The 21761-nt window shown below is 40.6% G+C and overlaps 1 protein-coding gene across 1 annotated transcript in view; it reads left to right on the forward strand.

Annotated features, from left to right (window-relative positions):
• LOC127957684 (cilia- and flagella-associated protein 77) overlaps nt 1-21761 on the forward strand; it is a 39245-nt gene that overhangs the window by 14194 nt on the left and 3290 nt on the right. The window contains exons 3-4 of the mRNA XM_052556315.1: nt 17545-17644; nt 18873-19101. Of these exons, the coding sequence (XP_052412275.1) occupies nt 17545-17644; nt 18873-19101 (329 nt within the window). The remainder of the gene's footprint in view (nt 1-17544; nt 17645-18872; nt 19102-21761) is intronic.

Below are 21761 nucleotides of genomic sequence, written 5' to 3' on the forward strand. Positions count from 1 at the left end.
GGGTTACATCGACTATTGAGCTAGGATGTCAGGTGCAGCTAGTGTGTCGTGAACCTTAACTTAGTGTCAGGTGTTCTACCTATTGTGAGGATGGCTGCACGTTTCTTCATGGTGGGTATGTGTAACTTTGTTACGCTAAAAGTTGGATATTCTACCTGTGGGAAGAATATGTTTGTTGACTGTGTTATCAGTAGATGTGTTTACCTCTGGGTGTAGGTAATGTTGTGTATTACTGGTGTAGTGCATGTGTGGTCAGATCTGTTCAAGTCTGTGTTGTCTCCCCCTTTTTCTAGCATGTCACTTAAGACTGGCTCTCAGCATCCTTGGCTTGGATGAGGGCGTGTCCATGGTCTAATGAGGGGTCAGTCCAGCAAGGCAGGAAGTTCTTTAGCAGACAGTCGGAGGCAGTTTGGCATGGCTGTGTGAAGCTGAGTTGCAAAACTTGTCTCCTATGTTGCATTCTTCTTGTGATGCCTTCTGGCTGTAGCAGACTTTCTGACCTTCTGTGCTCTGGTGGTTGCTGTTGCACAGACAGGGAATTTGGAACTTGGAGTTGGAGTTCATTTGACAGTTTGTTAGTGACTGAGGTGATGTCCTTTAGTACCTCAGATTTTTCATCAACAGTTGGCCGTTAAAGACTTGTTCATTCTGGGTTGTTGTTGAACAGGTGCTTGTCATCTCTGATGTGGTGCACCAGGGGATCACCGGCCTTCCGTTCTGTCGCTGGTCACAGCGAGCATGACTCAACTTTGTGGTCATATGCATGTAAATTGTCTTGAAGGAACTCTCTTAGTTGTTCCATGACTTGTTCCGTGTCTTCTAATGGTAAGCGGTTATGTTCTTGTGCATACTCAGCACTGTGCATGTCTGAGTGGTGCTGAGGTGGGTTTTGTTGTCGCTTACCCACACGAGTTGCTCTTGGATGAGTCAGCTGATTACCTTTGGATATCTGGTTAGGTTTCCAGATGTTCTTATCCTTTTGGTTTCTTGAGAAGCGTGGCTGGTCCCATGGATTTTTCCAGCAGTTGGGCTGAAAGCGGTCGTGGATATGGGCGTCACGTTCTCTGTGCTCTTGATGGAAGACTCTGGTGTTGTGATGCCACTGGGTGTCGTCCAGTGCAAGGCTTGAGTCTTTGTTGACAGAGTTCAAGAGTGTGGATGTTTTGTTACCTTTCTTTGAGGCCAACTTCTGCTTGTTATAGGCCTTCTGTGTTAGGTCACGCAGCTGTTGGATGGTCATGGAGTTTGGACAGGCCATGACACCTAGATGGTGACTGACTCCAGGGTGCAGATTTCTTAGGAAGAGGCTTTTGAAGTTCACATCCTCTTCAAGGTCAGGGCTGTTGTGTGCACCAAAGTAGGCTTGTCGGAGTCGGTTGTAATAAGCTTGTGGAGTCTCTTGACGACCTTGTTTGGTTTCCAAGGCAGTTAACAGTCCATGTTCAGACTCTGGGTCTGTAAACTCTTTAATCAGGACCTCACGAAGTCGCTGGTAGTTTGACTTGGTTTGACTGGGCTGTCGATCTAGAAAGTTTCGTACCTCGGAACTGGACGTGGCTCTAAGGAGGTATAACCAGTCTCTGTCAGTCACATGAGGTCTCACTTCCAGGTGAAATTCGATATCTCGCAGGTAAGCTTGGATGTCGGGGCTCTCTGTGGAGTCCGGGTTGAACCTGCTGATGTTTTCAGACAGCTTGTTGAGGTCTTTGATTGTCATCCCGTGTGCAGCTTCAAGGTCTTGGACGGGAGGTTTTCTTTCGTTGGCAGGAAAGGGTTGTGTGGCGAAGGCAGGTGAGGTTTTGGGTTGTGGCCCTTCGCTCCTTTCGTCACATGCCAGTTCTTGGACGTGGGACTCTGCTCTGCTCAGCAGTGATGAGGCTAAGAGATGTTTCTCTTTTCTTGGCTCTAGTTTGTGCTTGTAAGCATTTTGGAGTTCTTTTCTGACCATGTAGAGCTCATCGTTGGTATCGTCTAGTTGTTGGGTCAGATTGTCCATTTCAGTTCTGTAACTTTCAAGGTGGTCTTTCAAAGCACTGATTTCAGAATTCTTGTTTCTGATGTCTATCTTGGCTTTCTCCAGTAGCTGTTCGGCATACTGGAGTCTGTTTACCAGGTCTTTCTGAGCAGCCGTTGCATGTTGCTGGTCGAGCTGAGCTGCTGCCAGGGCTGCTAGGAGCTTCATAACTTGTTCTGTTGTATCCTGCTCCCTCTCGCTGGGTGCTTTGAGTTGATTTTGAACTTTCACTTCCAGCTTGTCTATGCGATGTTGAGCACGTGTCAGCTCCTCTTGAAGGTGGGTGATGTGCTTGTCGCTCAGTTTCAGCTGGGTTGTGAAGGCATAGCTTAGTGAGCTTGTGATCTTGACTAGCTCCTCGTGGTTGTTGTTCTGGCTTGAATCTTGTGTCAGGAATCTTCTCAGGATTAGGATTATTATTAAAAATAATAACAGTTCAAATGTCTTTGGAGTGAGGCTGTCTGTTATGCCTCTCAGCCAAATGTTCACATCTTCCCCATGGGAAATGGGGTCTGCAGTCTGCGGCATGTTGGCACGCTGGGGAGAAGAGAGACTGACACAGATCTGTGTGGAGTAAAAGCCTATGTGTGGTGGGACAACTAAGTGTTGTATCAGTGATTGTGAACCACTAGTGAAATGTGGTGATGACTGTGTTGGTCTCAGGGTGTCTAAGTAGACTAGAGATGCGAAGACTTTGTCACTCTAATGAGGAAGAGGAAAAGAGAGACAGAGGTGAAAAACAAATTCCACTGACAAGCAAAATTTCTGTTTTTCAAATGAGGAAAATTATTTTTTTCCAATTAAATGTTATCAAAAACATAAACAATATTATTATATTTCTTGCTTTGGACAAAAGAATACAATAATAATTCTGATATCTCTTTTCTTAGTCTGACAGGATTGACACCGTACACCTTTCAGTTGGATCGCTCACCAGGGAGTCAGCGAGGCGACAGTTGCTCAACACGTATCTCTATTAAATTGATCTCAACGTTGGATGAGATGCTAAAACTTGGATTGCGTTTCCAAATGTAGGGAGGTTAGGAAGAACAAATGAGAGGATGATTACAATCAAATTCATAAGGATGATTCGTCGTCTTTGGCACGATTGTGTATTTACTTCACTTAGAATTGATTGATGGTTCTTACATGTCCTACAAATGTAAAAAGAGAAGAGGAAAGTAAAGGAGAGAGAGGACGGAGATGGTAAGTCTCAGTAGCAGTTATCTCAACTACAAGGAGAGCGTTGTGTTAGTTGCTGCACAACTAATCAAACAAAATAAACTTTAAGTGAAAGAGGGTTGTCTTTCTAATTTATTTGAACTCGTAGTGAGGGATAACAATGTCTCCTTTTAGGGCTCAGGTTTGTCGTTCCCAGGCTAGGATACACAAAAGAAATGGTAAGAAATAGGAAAATTAAAAAAAATTAATGAATGGGCAAAATATGCAAACATGAAATTAAAAAGAGGAAATCAATACGTAAAACAATAGTGGTTAAGTGTATAACCAAAACAGGAAGAGGGGTAAAACGCATTCAAATAAGTAAAGGTCTGAATAGCATATATTCAGATGGGTAATAAATAAATTAGGAAGAATAAGTTTACTTAACTTCCAAAGTTCAAGGCTTATTCATTCCTAAAATAATTAGACCCAAAAGAGAATACTAGAAATAAAAGATCATATGAAATGATCTGAGAGGGAAATTTTAAATGATTAAAAATAAATTTAATGTTTCAATTAAATTTCAATTTGACAATTAATAATTGTGAGTCAGTATTTCCCTTTCTAGTAAAATGAAAATAAGTGGTCTAGTGAGAAAAGAGAGCGATAAAAAGAGAGGGACTAACAAGTGTTAGTTAAGATGTTTAAAATGGTTAAATCACGTCAGCGTTGCCCAAACACACATTATTCTACCACTGGATGGTAATGCTAACGGCTAACCTTTGAGGCTAGTGGCTTTAGTATAGACTTCAATGTAAATGCAATGGTTTCGTTAGCTTAGCGACACCGCGGAGTTTGTGCGCTGCGCGTGCACAGTTCAGAGTTGCTCCGGAAGTACGTTAGGCTTCCTGGTCACGGTCGTCACTATGGCAACCAAAACACATTCTAGTGGATTAGCACATCAATCGTTGCGTTGTTGCAAATACAGTTAAGCATGTTACATGAAATGTCGGCTCATTTCAACACTGTACAAATAACAACACCGCCTTTCAGTTGGTTTTGCGATGTGGCACTTAAACTCTCAGTTTGTATAGAGTTAAATTTATCTTAATTCAAATAGCAGCTTCCTGCTGTAGTTATTATATCAATCTCAGCAATTTGATTCTCCGTGCCAGTTTTTCTGGACACAAACATAAAAGTTTTCCTTCGCTGTTGGTACACAGTTAAAATTTACTTGATCAAGCTTTTAAAACACTCCCATTCAAATTACTCTCGGACACACGCCGTGTTACGCGAGATTGCATTCACTTTGTGAACGGATACAAATGGACAAACATTGTTCTCTAATGTTTAACGTTAACGTAGGGGAGTCGAATATCAAATTTGATTCGGCAGTGGAACACGCACTGGCAATCAAACTATATGAAATATGAATACGGGGACTTTGATAAATAGATTGAGGAACCCGCTCAAAACTATTCTTTATTCACCGATTTATATCCCTTTTTAAACACTAACAGTTTAGCTCCGTTCAGCAAACAGTGACTGAGATAGCGTTTGAGACACTGGAACACGCAGTGAAATCAAATCAGCTATAAAACAAGGCATTACACAAATGAGGAACACGCTCAATTTCTACCTTATTGTACGATCTCAGATGTTTACTTTTAAGTTCACTTACTGCTGTTAACAAAGGGGAGACGGACTCGAGTTAAAGTCTCCTCTAGCTCCTTTCATTCAAGCGGGAGGGCGCGCGCTGCTTACGTCACACAAACACACACACACATACTCTGGTCTCGCAAGCTTCTCATCTTTCATTCCTTTAGCAAAATCAAAGATTAAATAACTTGGTTTATGCTCACAATTTAGATTAAACTGCCCGCATTCTCCACCATTATAAATGTAAGGGAAACAGGTCAATTTAGCTCAAAGGGAATCATTTAAGATTTTAAAGGGAATTTGAACAGAATCACTGTTTCACGGCTGCTCACGGAGACGCGCCTGCGGTTCAGTGAACGAGCCGTTTAACATCAAATCTGCGCTGGATACTAATATCCAAACTATAGTGAAAACACTATCAATTAGCACAGTAACAAGATCGACAGTTTAAGACATTAACTTGTAAGCACAAAACACAAGATACTTCTCTTTTCAATATGAATAAGGCTTTATTAGATAAATCTAAGACATATAAACTAATCTAACACATAAACGCACGCACACACACATTCACACAAGTTGCAGGAAGGTCGAAAGTTAGGGAAAGATGAGTTTAAGAGAATGGAAATATGGAATCCCAAGTTAACAGCAATACGTTAAATTGCATAAACATGAACAACCATCAATCACGTAATTAGCGCTCGCATTGAGTTCCTCAATGAGGTTAAAATTATATTAGATACACCAGTAAAGGTCACAGTCTGGAGGTAAAGTTACTTGCATCTCCTGTGAAGAAGGAGCCTCGGTGAAAGGGCTATCCCGAGGTCGTTGATTGGCTGGAAGTTCAGTCTCTGACGTGACGTCTTGGGAAGCCCGTGGTTGTTGGGCGTTGGCTGAAAGTGCAGAGTCGTGTTCGCTGGTTGAAGTTGAATGGACGTTACAAAACTTAACTCAGAACACGAAACTCTCAAACGGAAAAGAAAAGAAATAAAGTTTGACGAGACTAGGTTGTGTTCCTTCTCATAGCAGCAGCAGGCAGGCACGCTGGAACCGCGCTCAAAGAACAATGATGACTACCGCATGGCTAGATGCTACAAGCTAAAGCTAGGTAGCAAAGCTACAAGCTAAAAGCTAAGAGCAGGCATGACTGATAGCAGCAGCTAGACTAGAACTAAAAGCCGACATGGCTAATAGCAGCAGGCAGACTAAAAGCAAGGCATGACTAAAAGCGAAATTACATCGTGTCCAAAGTATTTAAAACTTCCTGTTGGTCACCCCTCAAATGTTGCCTTGACCAATCAGATATGTTCTTGAGTCTTGGGTATCATAAATCATTTGTTTATCTTACCAAGCATGTGGTTCTTGCCTCACAGGGTCTAATTTTGGACATGATTCCTATAACAGGATTATGATATATTTTACAAATAAATGATTGTCAGGACAATATCAAGCAAGAAAATGCGATTATTTGAATACTAGACATGACTAGGTATCCTATAGTTATCAAAAGACATACACAATAAGTGATTATACATGATAGTCAAATGTGTGGGTTACACGTAAATGAATATGGAGTTAAGCAATGGAATGATTCATTCATAAGTCTTTTTGAGTTCATTCTGGTCCATATATAATGTATAAAAAGCAGTTTCTTTGCCATTCTCTGGCAAAGGGACTTTTCTGTGAAGACAAAGGTTTAAAGCCCTTCCCCCTTAGGAATTTCAGTCTGGTTTCACTGGCTGGGGGGGGAAGTCAATGCAAGTATTTAACTTGATCTCCTGGGTTTACATGTGATGTCCAGCGTTGCATTCCAATCACGAACAATAAATTTGACAATCTCTTCTTTGAATTAAAATTGTCAATAATTGTTCTATTGGTGTTAATGTTGAAAGCTGTTGTGTGAACAAGTTGGTTGGTTGGTTATCTTGCTTGGTTGTTGTGGCACTAGAACTGATTTATGACTTCCTGAGGAATTCAGCTCATGTTTCAATGCACACAGCTCTGATAGACTCTTTGATTTGTCTGATTTGACTCATTTCTGCTACATATATCCCCCTTTCGATCGGCGAGGTGTTTAGGTGAAGACATTGTCGATCGCTGGAGAAACAAAGGCAGAAGAAGCAGACAAACACAGCAAACAGCAAGACAACACCTCCATGACAGTTACTGTACTGGTGCAGGCATCAGGCTATTTAGGTACACGTGGTTAAGTTCAATTAGTCAATGTAGTTTAGCACATTGAGGATAGTTTAGATCGTCTTGGAAATTGTTTTTATTTTGATTCATCAATCAAATTTGTGGTTAACTTTGTTTGGTTCTTCTAGGTTGTCTTACTTTACATGTTTACCATTAGTTTTCTAGTAATTTCATTTTCAATTCAATGAATTGACCTATCATGCATGGAGCTCTCTGGCTTCCATTCAGTTTAGAGTGGCTGGCGGATATTAGGTGTTGCGAGTCAATCCTAATATCAGACCTTCGACCCTCGCAGGGTGTCTAGGCGTTTCACCTACTCAGGAAAGAGGGGAAGGAGAAGGATAGGTAAAAGAAGAACAAAACAAAACAAGGCTGCTGTGGGTTTTCCTAGCATGGGTTACATCGACTATTGAGCTAGGATGTCAGGTGCAGCTAGTGTGTCGTGAACCTTAACTTAGTGTCAGGTGTTCTACCTATTGTGAGGATGGCTGCACGTTTCTTCATGGTGGGTATGTGTAACTTTGTTACGCTAAAAGTTGGATATTCTACCTGTGGGAAGAATATGTTTGTTGACTGTGTTATCAGTAGATGTGTTTACCTCTGGGTGTAGGTAATGTTGTGTATTACTGGTGTAGTGCATGTGTGGTCAGATCTGTTCAAGTCTGTGTTGTCTCCCCCTTTTTCTAGCATGTCACTTAAGACTGGCTCTCAGCATCCTTGGCTTGGATGAGGGCGTGTCCATGGTCTAATGAGGGGTCAGTCCAGCAAGGCAGGAAGTTCTTTAGCAGACAGTCGGAGGCAGTTTGGCATGGCTGTGTGAAGCTGAGTTGCAAAACTTGTCTCCTATGTTGCATTCTTCTTGTGATGCCTTCTGGCTGTAGCAGACTTTCTGACCTTCTGTGCTCTGGTGGTTGCTGTTGCACAGACAGGGAATTTGGAACTTGGAGTTGGAGTTCATTTGACAGTTTGTTAGTGACTGAGGTGATGTCCTTTAGTACCTCAGATTTTTCATCAACAGTTGGCCGTTAAAGACTTGTTCATTCTGGGTTGTTGTTGAACAGGTGCTTGTCATCTCTGATGTGGTGCACCAGGGGATCACCGGCCTTCCGTTCTGTCGCTGGTCACAGCGAGCATGACTCAACTTTGTGGTCATATGCATGTAAATTGTCTTGAAGGAACTCTCTTAGTTGTTCCATGACTTGTTCCGTGTCTTCTAATGGTAAGCGGTTATGTTCTTGTGCATACTCAGCACTGTGCATGTCTGAGTGGTGCTGAGGTGGGTTTTGTTGTCGCTTACCCACACGAGTTGCTCTTGGATGAGTCAGCTGATTACCTTTGGATATCTGGTTAGGTTTCCAGATGTTCTTATCCTTTTGGTTTCTTGAGAAGCGTGGCTGGTCCCATGGATTTTTCCAGCAGTTGGGCTGAAAGCGGTCGTGGATATGGGCGTCACGTTCTCTGTGCTCTTGATGGAAGACTCTGGTGTTGTGATGCCACTGGGTGTCGTCCAGTGCAAGGCTTGAGTCTTTGTTGACAGAGTTCAAGAGTGTGGATGTTTTGTTACCTTTCTTTGAGGCCAACTTCTGCTTGTTATAGGCCTTCTGTGTTAGGTCACGCAGCTGTTGGATGGTCATGGAGTTTGGACAGGCCATGACACCTAGATGGTGACTGACTCCAGGGTGCAGATTTCTTAGGAAGAGGCTTTTGAAGTTCACATCCTCTTCAAGGTCAGGGCTGTTGTGTGCACCAAAGTAGGCTTGTCGGAGTCGGTTGTAATAAGCTTGTGGAGTCTCTTGACGACCTTGTTTGGTTTCCAAGGCAGTTAACAGTCCATGTTCAGACTCTGGGTCTGTAAACTCTTTAATCAGGACCTCACGAAGTCGCTGGTAGTTTGACTTGGTTTGACTGGGCTGTCGATCTAGAAAGTTTCGTACCTCGGAACTGGACGTGGCTCTAAGGAGGTATAACCAGTCTCTGTCAGTCACATGAGGTCTCACTTCCAGGTGAAATTCGATATCTCGCAGGTAAGCTTGGATGTCGGGGCTCTCTGTGGAGTCCGGGTTGAACCTGCTGATGTTTTCAGACAGCTTGTTGAGGTCTTTGATTGTCATCCCGTGTGCAGCTTCAAGGTCTTGGACGGGAGGTTTTCTTTCGTTGGCAGGAAAGGGTTGTGTGGCGAAGGCAGGTGAGGTTTTGGGTTGTGGCCCTTCGCTCCTTTCGTCACATGCCAGTTCTTGGACGTGGGACTCTGCTCTGCTCAGCAGTGATGAGGCTAAGAGATGTTTCTCTTTTCTTGGCTCTAGTTTGTGCTTGTAAGCATTTTGGAGTTCTTTTCTGACCATGTAGAGCTCATCGTTGGTATCGTCTAGTTGTTGGGTCAGATTGTCCATTTCAGTTCTGTAACTTTCAAGGTGGTCTTTCAAAGCACTGATTTCAGAATTCTTGTTTCTGATGTCTATCTTGGCTTTCTCCAGTAGCTGTTCGGCATACTGGAGTCTGTTTACCAGGTCTTTCTGAGCAGCCGTTGCATGTTGCTGGTCGAGCTGAGCTGCTGCCAGGGCTGCTAGGAGCTTCATAACTTGTTCTGTTGTATCCTGCTCCCTCTCGCTGGGTGCTTTGAGTTGATTTTGAACTTTCACTTCCAGCTTGTCTATGCGATGTTGAGCACGTGTCAGCTCCTCTTGAAGGTGGGTGATGTGCTTGTCGCTCAGTTTCAGCTGGGTTGTGAAGGCATAGCTTAGTGAGCTTGTGATCTTGACTAGCTCCTCGTGGTTGTTGTTCTGGCTTGAATCTTGTGTCAGGAATCTTCTCAGGATTAGGATTATTATTAAAAATAATAACAGTTCAAATGTCTTTGGAGTGAGGCTGTCTGTTATGCCTCTCAGCCAAATGTTCACATCTTCCCCATGGGAAATGGGGTCTGCAGTCTGCGGCATGTTGGCACGCTGGGGAGAAGAGAGACTGACACAGATCTGTGTGGAGTAAAAGCCTATGTGTGGTGGGACAACTAAGTGTTGTATCAGTGATTGTGAACCACTAGTGAAATGTGGTGATGACTGTGTTGGTCTCAGGGTGTCTAAGTAGACTAGAGATGCGAAGACTTTGTCACTCTAATGAGGAAGAGGAAAAGAGAGACAGAGGTGAAAAACAAATTCCACTGACAAGCAAAATTTCTGTTTTTCAAATGAGGAAAATTATTTTTTTCCAATTAAATGTTATCAAAAACATAAACAATATTATTATATTTCTTGCTTTGGACAAAAGAATACAATAATAATTCTGATATCTCTTTTCTTAGTCTGACAGGATTGACACCGTACACCTTTCAGTTGGATCGCTCACCAGGGAGTCAGCGAGGCGACAGTTGCTCAACACGTATCTCTATTAAATTGATCTCAACGTTGGATGAGATGCTAAAACTTGGATTGCGTTTCCAAATGTAGGGAGGTTAGGAAGAACAAATGAGAGGATGATTACAATCAAATTCATAAGGATGATTCGTCGTCTTTGGCACGATTGTGTATTTACTTCACTTAGAATTGATTGATGGTTCTTACATGTCCTACAAATGTAAAAAGAGAAGAGGAAAGTAAAGGAGAGAGAGGACGGAGATGGTAAGTCTCAGTAGCAGTTATCTCAACTACAAGGAGAGCGTTGTGTTAGTTGCTGCACAACTAATCAAACAAAATAAACTTTAAGTGAAAGAGGGTTGTCTTTCTAATTTATTTGAACTCGTAGTGAGGGATAACAATGTCTCCTTTTAGGGCTCAGGTTTGTCGTTCCCAGGCTAGGATACACAAAAGAAATGGTAAGAAATAGGAAAATTAAAAAAAATTAATGAATGGGCAAAATATGCAAACATGAAATTAAAAAGAGGAAATCAATACGTAAAACAATAGTGGTTAAGTGTATAACCAAAACAGGAAGAGGGGTAAAACGCATTCAAATAAGTAAAGGTCTGAATAGCATATATTCAGATGGGTAATAAATAAATTAGGAAGAATAAGTTTACTTAACTTCCAAAGTTCAAGGCTTATTCATTCCTAAAATAATTAGACCCAAAAGAGAATACTAGAAATAAAAGATCATATGAAATGATCTGAGAGGGAAATTTTAAATGATTAAAAATAAATTTAATGTTTCAATTAAATTTCAATTTGACAATTAATAATTGTGAGTCAGTATTTCCCTTTCTAGTAAAATGAAAATAAGTGGTCTAGTGAGAAAAGAGAGCGATAAAAAGAGAGGGACTAACAAGTGTTAGTTAAGATGTTTAAAATGGTTAAATCACGTCAGCGTTGCCCAAACACACATTATTCTACCACTGGATGGTAATGCTAACGGCTAACCTTTGAGGCTAGTGGCTTTAGTATAGACTTCAATGTAAATGCAATGGTTTCGTTAGCTTAGCGACACCGCGGAGTTTGTGCGCTGCGCGTGCACAGTTCAGAGTTGCTCCGGAAGTACGTTAGGCTTCCTGGTCACGGTCGTCACTATGGCAACCAAAACACATTCTAGTGGATTAGCACATCAATCGTTGCGTTGTTGCAAATACAGTTAAGCATGTTACATGAAATGTCGGCTCATTTCAACACTGTACAAATAACAACACCGCCTTTCAGTTGGTTTTGCGATGTGGCACTTAAACTCTCAGTTTGTATAGAGTTAAATTTATCTTAATTCAAATAGCAGCTTCCTGCTGTAGTTATTATATCAATCTCAGCAATTTGATTCTCCGTGCCAGTTTTTCTGGACACAAACATAAAAGTTTTCCTTCGCTGTTGGTACACAGTTAAAATTTACTTGATCAAGCTTTTAAAACACTCCCATTCAAATTACTCTCGGACACACGCCGTGTTACGCGAGATTGCATTCACTTTGTGAACGGATACAAATGGACAAACATTGTTCTCTAATGTTTAACGTTAACGTAGGGGAGTCGAATATCAAATTTGATTCGGCAGTGGAACACGCACTGGCAATCAAACTATATGAAATATGAATACGGGGACTTTGATAAATAGATTGAGGAACCCGCTCAAAACTATTCTTTATTCACCGATTTATATCCCTTTTTAAACACTAACAGTTTAGCTCCGTTCAGCAAACAGTGACTGAGATAGCGTTTGAGACACTGGAACACGCAGTGAAATCAAATCAGCTATAAAACAAGGCATTACACAAATGAGGAACACGCTCAATTTCTACCTTATTGTACGATCTCAGATGTTTACTTTTAAGTTCACTTACTGCTGTTAACAAAGGGGAGACGGACTCGAGTTAAAGTCTCCTCTAGCTCCTTTCATTCAAGCGGGAGGGCGCGCGCTGCTTACGTCACACAAACACACACACACATACTCTGGTCTCGCAAGCTTCTCATCTTTCATTCCTTTAGCAAAATCAAAGATTAAATAACTTGGTTTATGCTCACAATTTAGATTAAACTGCCCGCATTCTCCACCATTATAAATGTAAGGGAAACAGGTCAATTTAGCTCAAAGGGAATCATTTAAGATTTTAAAGGGAATTTGAACAGAATCACTGTTTCACGGCTGCTCACGGAGACGCGCCTGCGGTTCAGTGAACGAGCCGTTTAACATCAAATCTGCGCTGGATACTAATATCCAAACTATAGTGAAAACACTATCAATTAGCACAGTAACAAGATCGACAGTTTAAGACATTAACTTGTAAGCACAAAACACAAGATACTTCTCTTTTCAATATGAATAAGGCTTTATTAGATAAATCTAAGACATATAAACTAATCTAACACATAAACGCACGCACACACACATTCACACAAGTTGCAGGAAGGTCGAAAGTTAGGGAAAGATGAGTTTAAGAGAATGGAAATATGGAATCCCAAGTTAACAGCAATACGTTAAATTGCATAAACATGAACAACCATCAATCACGTAATTAGCGCTCGCATTGAGTTCCTCAATGAGGTTAAAATTATATTAGATACACCAGTAAAGGTCACAGTCTGGAGGTAAAGTTACTTGCATCTCCTGTGAAGAAGGAGCCTCGGTGAAAGGGCTATCCCGAGGTCGTTGATTGGCTGGAAGTTCAGTCTCTGACGTGACGTCTTGGGAAGCCCGTGGTTGTTGGGCGTTGGCTGAAAGTGCAGAGTCGTGTTCGCTGGTTGAAGTTGAATGGACGTTACAAAACTTAACTCAGAACACGAAACTCTCAAACGGAAAAGAAAAGAAATAAAGTTTGACGAGACTAGGTTGTGTTCCTTCTCATAGCAGCAGCAGGCAGGCACGCTGGAACCGCGCTCAAAGAACAATGATGACTACCGCATGGCTAGATGCTACAAGCTAAAGCTAGGTAGCAAAGCTACAAGCTAAAAGCTAAGAGCAGGCATGACTGATAGCAGCAGCTAGACTAGAACTAAAAGCCGACATGGCTAATAGCAGCAGGCAGACTAAAAGCAAGGCATGACTAAAAGCGAAATTACATCGTGTCCAAAGTATTTAAAACTTCCTGTTGGTCACCCCTCAAATGTTGCCTTGACCAATCAGATATGTTCTTGAGTCTTGGGTATCATAAATCATTTGTTTATCTTACCAAGCATGTGGTTCTTGCCTCACAGGGTCTAATTTTGGACATGATTCCTATAACAGGATTATGATATATTTTACAAATAAATGATTGTCAGGACAATATCAAGCAAGAAAATGCGATTATTTGAATACTAGACATGACTAGGTATCCTATAGTTATCAAAAGACATACACAATAAGTGATTATACATGATAGTCAAATGTGTGGGTTACACGTAAATGAATATGGAGTTAAGCAATGGAATGATTCATTCATAAGTCTTTTTGAGTTCATTCTGGTCCATATATAATGTATAAAAAGCAGTTTCTTTGCCATTCTCTGGCAAAGGGACTTTTCTGTGAAGACAAAGGTTTAAAGCCCTTCCCCCTTAGGAATTTCAGTCTGGTTTCACTGGCTGGGGGGGGAAGTCAATGCAAGTATTTAACTTGATCTCCTGGGTTTACATGTGATGTCCAGCGTTGCATTCCAATCACGAACAATAAATTTGACAATCTCTTCTTTGAATTAAAATTGTCAATAATTGTTCTATTGGTGTTAATGTTGAAAGCTGTTGTGTGAACAAGTTGGTTGGTTGGTTATCTTGCTTGGTTGTTGTGGCACTAGAACTGATTTATGACTTCCTGAGGAATTCAGCTCATGTTTCAATGCACACAGCTCTGATAGACTCTTTGATTTGTCTGATTTGACTCATTTCTGCTACACATGCTCCCAATTAGCTGACCCTCTTTATGGAAATGCCTCATCAATTATACCCAAAGCTTCAGGATTTGCCACACATAAAGAGAGTTAGCATCTTAATAACCAGGCAGACTATAGAGGCAATGAGATGAATGTGCGTGTATGTTTGCATTGGACATATGCGCGCATTGACATTCTGGGGATTTCATAGAAGTAGGCTGATATTAATTTAGAGTTGACAGATTTAGCAAGAGAAGAGCAAAGCTGTGATCTGATGAGAAAGTTAGGGTTATGATTCCACTTTCTCTCCTCTCAGCATTTTTGACCTAATCCTTATTAATAAATGTATTTTTTAGCTGACTTAAACATGTTGGCATTTTCTGGATTGCCTTCTAATGCATACAGCAGTGAGGTTTGAAATGATGAGTATAGAGCATGTTTTCATCTCTGTTTCTTGATAACAGTGAATATATTTGAATTCTCTCTCCATGAAGTGTATCAGATCACACTGTGACAAAGATACAGATTCTTTTTTGTGCTTACCCACTTCCACTTTCTCTCCGCCATTCATTCCCTCTATCTAGTTTTAGTTGAGATGAAGAGATTAATTTTAAGCCAATGTGCCTGCTGTCCTGGAATCAGGCACCAGATGGCGCTGAACTGAGTTGGAAGAGCGGGATAATAATTAGTGGAGACAGTTTGGTGAGCATTACTGCCATTATCCTCTAATCATCATCATGGGCACTTTTATTTGTAAGTCTGACGGAGAAACTCACAGCGAAGCTGTCTGTCAGCGCTGATGAGATGAGATGATCAGGCCTGGCTCACAGCTCTCCATGCCGCTGCCTGATAAGATTAAACCGGTTCCACAGGGAACGAATAAGCCTACTAGGTCTTGGAAAGGAGGAGCAGACCAGTTTTATCCAGAAGCTTTCTCTCCGAAATGTGTGTAAATCTAGTAGCAAGACTGTCGGGAATGATGTCTGGGTGAGATCAAGGAAAAAAAAGACAAATACCACATGGTATTCGCAACATAAGAGAAAAAAAAAACTTGTGCAAGTGTTCAAACAGGACTGGCGATGGGACTGAAAAGTGCAGTGATGGACTCACAGGGTCAGTGCTGAGCTAATCTCAGCAGCTCAAGCGAAATCCTAAAAGCACACATGAGCAAGAGAACACAAAAGGATGGTGAAATTAAAGCACGGGGACCTGAATAGACTGAAGGGGTCTCCTTAGTAAGAGGTGATTATGTCCCAGTTCTCGGTCTCTTTTAGCCTGTGCGAATAATCTCCTCCTGCTGACCCTCGTGTAGCCTCTCCTGAAGCGGCCCTATTCTCATACCGGCCCCTGGCTCATTCAGCAGGTCCATGCCTGGTTAATGAAAACACAATATAGAGACAGATCACCAGTAAATGACAATATAAAAGGAGCTTTTGCTTAACATAATCCTTCGCCCGACTTGCCTTTTCTGTTGTCCTCTTCTCTTTCAGCCCTTTTATTGCGAATGAAAGGCCCAATAATGTTTTGAGGGGTCTGATTAGCCGTTTTACGCCAGCGGTCAACACGTTCTGTCAGGCATCTCTAAGTGATCTCCTCAAAACAATCTGCAGATTAAAATTGCGAAGGGGATTAAAGGGCTGGCCGAGAAGCCTGGTGGCACTTGCTCAAAAGATTGGCACTTTTAAGAAGCGTTTGATACGTTTCAGCAGACATGTTAACTAGAGGTTGGGTGTCTGTGAGTTAAAAAGGCCAAGAAAGATTTAGGTTATCTCAGTTTGGCCGTGCTTAGGAATTCGTCATAAAAAAGAGCCAAGTTTGGCAGTCGAGTTTGGTTTTAGGAGGGCTTTACTTACCCAGCATGATTGGTGGGGGTCCAGTGACAAATATCTTTCAAATCCATTTTTCCATGTAGACTATTCGAAGCTCAGAATAATGAAGGATTGAGGGTTTTTAACCAAGAATTAAGTCTTCAGAGCACAGCAAACACACAGAGATCTCCAGAGATGACGACAGGCTCACTGCATTGATTCTTTTCTCCCTCCAAAAATCGCATACGGCAGCGTAAGGAGAACCGCCGACATTAATGTAACTCTGTGACTGACACATGAGCACACCTCCCTCATGTTCCATCAAAGATCAAAGATTTGTGCTTCTGGAATGCTCAGGCACCATATTCCACAGATCACTTTTGATACATCCGGTTGTCACCTTTGCCGTGGTTTGATTCTCAATTTTCCACCTTTTCGCAGCTAAGCTGCTCTTAAAACAAGGCTTTGAGCTGTTTAACAGAGCTCAGAGAAAAATAGTGGGCTTTTCTTTTGCCCCATGAGAGCTTTTCTTTGAGTAGATGTTGATAGGGGGTAAATACCCCCTCCAAAACAACCCCCCTACACACAAATGGTAGGATTTTTCAACTCTTTAGCTGTCAATCATCTTAGTTATGACTCTGGAGACATAAATCATACTCTACATGAACTGACTGGACTACATTGTGCTAGTGATTCAGACTTGAGTCCTGACTGAAGAAATCAGCCATCAAGATCACTCACATCAACGTTCAATGGGAATTTGTTTTACTGTGCAGCCAGACACCACTTCTGGGCTTCTTTTGCGGCATTTTTTTATGGTAATAAGTTTGTGCATAATTATGATTTTATTAATAGACACAATCAGATGCTTTTGTGTGCCAGGGTTTGAAGGTGTAGGTCGGAAAACTGCCTGTCAATCAAGAAATCAGCCGCCACTCTAGAGGTCCGTAAAACTTTGACATCGCGATGCATGCATTGTCTTGCGGCGTTAAATGCTTCAGTTTAACAGCGGCTTTATTGTGGTGATGTAATTGAGGACGATTGACAGTTTGATTGACAGTTTACAGGTTCAGAAAAAAAGGTTTTGAAAAACAAGAGCTATTGTTCTGTCAGAAAACAGACATAAAACGGCCTTTGGAGAGAAAATGAGATAAATATTTGTATAAAAACAATAACTTAATTATTATTTTTTTTAATAAATATTTATATATTTCTTAAATAATTATTAAAATGTACTTAAAATAAAAAAATGAATTTTTCATTTATATTTAGATTTTTTTCATATTGCACAAGTGGGGAAAACTTACATATTTTTACATATTTTTACTGTTCAGAGGTAAAGCCTGGGGGAAGATTTTTCTTATTTAAATGTATTTAAAAAAAATGAATGAATACAAATATTTAATGAAATAGTGTCCTCGTGTTTTTAATCTCAGTATTGTGTTTTCTCTATAGCCAGCTCTTGGAAAGACCAAGTCAAGAGGTTTGTCCCATCCGGGACCTGACTTTATTTTTGGGACAGCGACCACAGTTCGGGATGGAGGAGTGCCAGAGGGTAAGTGGCAAAACTATTTAGTAAAATTGACACTATATTTGCATTTAAAACTGTACCACTGTTGACTTTACATTTGAAACCCCATCATTATGATTCAGTCATTATAAAGCTCCATCTACACTAACTCAAAGCCTTTTGTTTATGAGACACCGCTCCCGTTCCCCCTCAACTCTTGTCACAGGATGATGTCACAGTGCGTTTTCTTGAGTAAGTGTCCCCTCAGGCACTTAGCCTGTGCTGTCAGTGCGCTCCTGTTAGCATACTAAACTGTGCCTGGCTTCTGCACTGGCTCCCCGTCTCACACTTTAATTATACACTTCCAACGGATGACAGGCAGTGACTGCAAGTGTCAAGGCCTTATACAGTCCCATAACCTATGATGCAGTTCTAGGCTGTGCTTACCCTGTCATGCTTATCTAAGCTTACTCATCACAAATCCTTATGTAACTATTATTGCCAAAAACACCCAAAATTGATCTCTACTTGGTTTTGAACATGTCAGCCAGAGCCTTGCTGGAGCCCATGCCCATGTCTACTTTTATTTACCTGGTGGCATAATGGAAAGCTGCCAGTCACCAAAGCCATCTCTGCCTCAAACTGCTGATCTGTCTATGGCTTTATCTAATAGTTTGAATACTGCTAATATTTCTAAGTTAAGCATTCAGAACAAGGTGCAAGTATATGTCATTTATTTGCAAAAAAAAAAAAAAAAAAAGTTAATTTAACATTATTATTATATAGTGATGTTTGTCTATAGAGTGTTATTTGTCCAAGAAGTCTCCAGAAGTCTATTTGTATAACAAATGGTGACTTATTTAGACCTATAAAATCACCCTCAGAGTCCAAAGCTGCCACATTGCAAGAAAAATGTGAAATCTAAGATAAACGTACTTTTATAGCAAAATGATTTCAGAGAATATTTCCTGAATTAAGTTTTTCTAACCCTGTTGGCAAATTGTTTTCTTGTTTTACACATACATTTAATTGCATTCAGTTTCAGACATATCATCTGAAAGCGAGTCTTTGTAATATCTTCTGAAATTTTGCTTCTCAAGTAAATCGGTTTTCTTTTGATATTTTTAAGGAAAAACAAGAAGTAAATACTGATTAGAAAAATCTTATAGTGCCCTGTAATCTTTCTCCTCAAAGGAATTGTGTGCATTGAATTAAGTCTTTATCGATTTCATAGTATATTTCTGCTGTGATTTCTCTCTATTTCATTTTTTAGCTATCTCCAGCTGGCACACTCACACTATGTCTACCAGAAACAGGGAGGCTGAGAGGGATTTTATCGCCCTTAACCGAGAAGGGGTCAAGTCAGGTTTGGTTACTGCTAAAGAGCTGCACCAGTACCGTGCCACCCACGACATTCGGCGCCAGCCGCTAACCAGAGAGGGGTTTCGCAGGTCGGCCACAGCTCGCATACCACCAGATGCTTCGTTTGGAATTACTAACAAGTGAGTGTGTGTTCACCATTATAGTCTCAGTCTAATCTCAATTAAAGCTGTGGGAAATCGGAAGGAAGCAAAACATTATTTTTAGTGTAAACAATAATTTAGTCTTTCAAAGAAAACGAGAATACTCATATTCCTATTAATAACTCACTAATGTATTTTATAAAGAGGAGGAAACCGTCTCTACATACTGATATGCATTTTAATGATTCCTCGCTCTGCCTCGGCTTTGTTTCTTTCCCACTGTCTGTTTACATCTCCCACCCACACATACACACCCTCACGTCAGATATAGACAGTGAATCAGAACATTCCAAAACACAGGAAGAATTTTATAGTCTGCCACAAAGCTTTGTCTGTAAGAAAATGTCAATAAAACTTTTCCTAAACATATTCAGTAGCACTGCAGGGATTATACACCATTGTATTTTGGATATTTAACAATAACATTTCTTAAATTAATAATAATACATTTGGGGGATTTTTTTTGTAAACATTAGATTTTAAGAATTTAGTTTTGCTTGGCTGCAAATTATAGCCACTAGCCAGCCATGCAAATAAGCATCTGAAGAAGCATCTGTCAATTGATTGTAGTGGTATTAGATTGAATAAATCCGAATATGGCCAGCACCTACTTACCAGCCTTTCAGAAAATCATTTAGGACTTCTGGCTATGTAGGATTTCTGTAGTTAATATTCATAAGCTAGTAATCAGTTCTGTACTGTAAAAAAAAGGAATTGTTACACAAATTGATGTATACAAATCTTTTGATTCTCTCAACTATTGTCTTAAGTCAGACTACTTTTCGTCATTTTGCATTTGTTCATTTACTAAATGCAAAATGTCATGCCAATAAATTAATTGAGGCAACCAAAGATTTATTGTTTAGCAAATGTGCATTTAGAAATACAATAAGACTTCAAAATTTGACACACATAACAAAAAAACAGCAAAACAATAATCTTACAACAATAACAACATAATTAATTATTGCTGCAATACATGCTAGGAATTCACAAACCCAGTATAATTGAATCCATAGACTGGAAAATATCTAGTTGCTTTGACTCGCCTGGATATATTGAGGGAGCAGATCTGTGAATGGGTCTATGAAAACCTACGTATTTACAGATCTGTACGCCATTCTCATGTGGGAATCAGAGTTGGGTGGTTGTTGATCAGCGTAGAAAGTGATTTGGGTGTTTTGTTTTTCTGGATGAGGCAAAAGGCAAGAGCAGGAAAGTGATAGAGGTACAGAATTGTATATCTATAAGAAACTGAGAGAAAGAAGGAGAAGGAAGGGAGAGAGCACTCATCTTTGAGCTCTGTGCCCACTGAGATATGACACGAGCACTCTGCTGAGAGCACACAGGTAAGATTATTACAGCGGTCCACAGCGCCACAAGCTCCCTTCACTCCTTGCTTCTGCCTTCTGCCTGCTTTCTTTTTTGTTCTCGTCCTCTTGGGCCTTGATACTGTTGAAATGGAGCTGAATTATTTAACTGAAAACACAGCTTTGTGTCCAGACTTTCTCTCTTTCGCATACACACACACACACACACACACTTGATGTTGATACATCCAGTGTGAGAAGTGCTAGGTGAGAGTGTGTTTCAAGAGCCAGTCAGGAGGAAGGAGGTCTGAAGCAATGAGAGGTAAGATGAGGGGTCCACAGGGACTTGTTTGGCCCTGCACTCTATCAATCAAATGGTGTTTGCCAATGCCACGGTCAGCCCTAATGAGGGTGTGCTAGGATCCTTGCACAAAATGTCAACATCCCCATACACACGCAATAAATATAGCACACACATGCACACAAGAGATATATATCTGGAGATATCTATTTGAGATATAAGGATGTTTGTTTTCACAACTTTACACCTGGCAGTCCCAGATCAAACGGCAGTGACAAGGAGTGCTCGGCATTCCGTTGCACTAACCAGAACCTCATCCAGTGTTAGGATGATTGGATTGGGAGGCTCCCTTAGCTGCCTGCTTTAACTCATTAGGATGTTGAGCCATTGATCACAACACCCAGATAAAATGTGACCCTGGACCACAAAACCAGTCTTAAGTCGCTGGGTTATATTTTTAGCAATAGCACAAAAAACATTGTATGGGTCAAAATGATTGATTTTTCTTTTATGCCAAAAATCATTAGGATATTAAATAAAGATCATGTTCCGGGAAGAAATTGTGTACATTTCCTAAGGTCAATATATCAAAACTTAATTTTGGATTAGTAATATGCATTGCTAACAATTCATTTGGACAACTTTGAAGGCAACTTTCTCAGTATTTAGATTTTTTTTTTTGCACACTCAGATTCCAGATTTTCAAATAGTTGTATCTCGGCCAAATATTGTCTGATTCTAATAAACCATACATCAGTGAAAAGCTTATTTATTCAGCTTTCAGATTTTGTATAAATCTCAATTTAGAAAAATTGACACTAAAGACTGATTTTGTGGTCCAGGGTCACAAATATACAACTATTACGATACTTACGATTACGATAAGTGTTATGAACATCGCCATCTTTGATACATAGTTTCCTCAAGGTCATTAGTTACAGATTATATTTATGGCTACCGGGACAACAGAAAAGGAGTGTCACATCGATTATTCGTTCATACAGTAGCGAATGGAATACTGCATGTAA

Source organism: Carassius gibelio, chromosome B5, assembly GCF_023724105.1.
Source record: "Carassius gibelio isolate Cgi1373 ecotype wild population from Czech Republic chromosome B5, carGib1.2-hapl.c, whole genome shotgun sequence".
Taxonomy (NCBI): Eukaryota; Metazoa; Chordata; class Actinopteri; order Cypriniformes; family Cyprinidae; genus Carassius; species Carassius gibelio.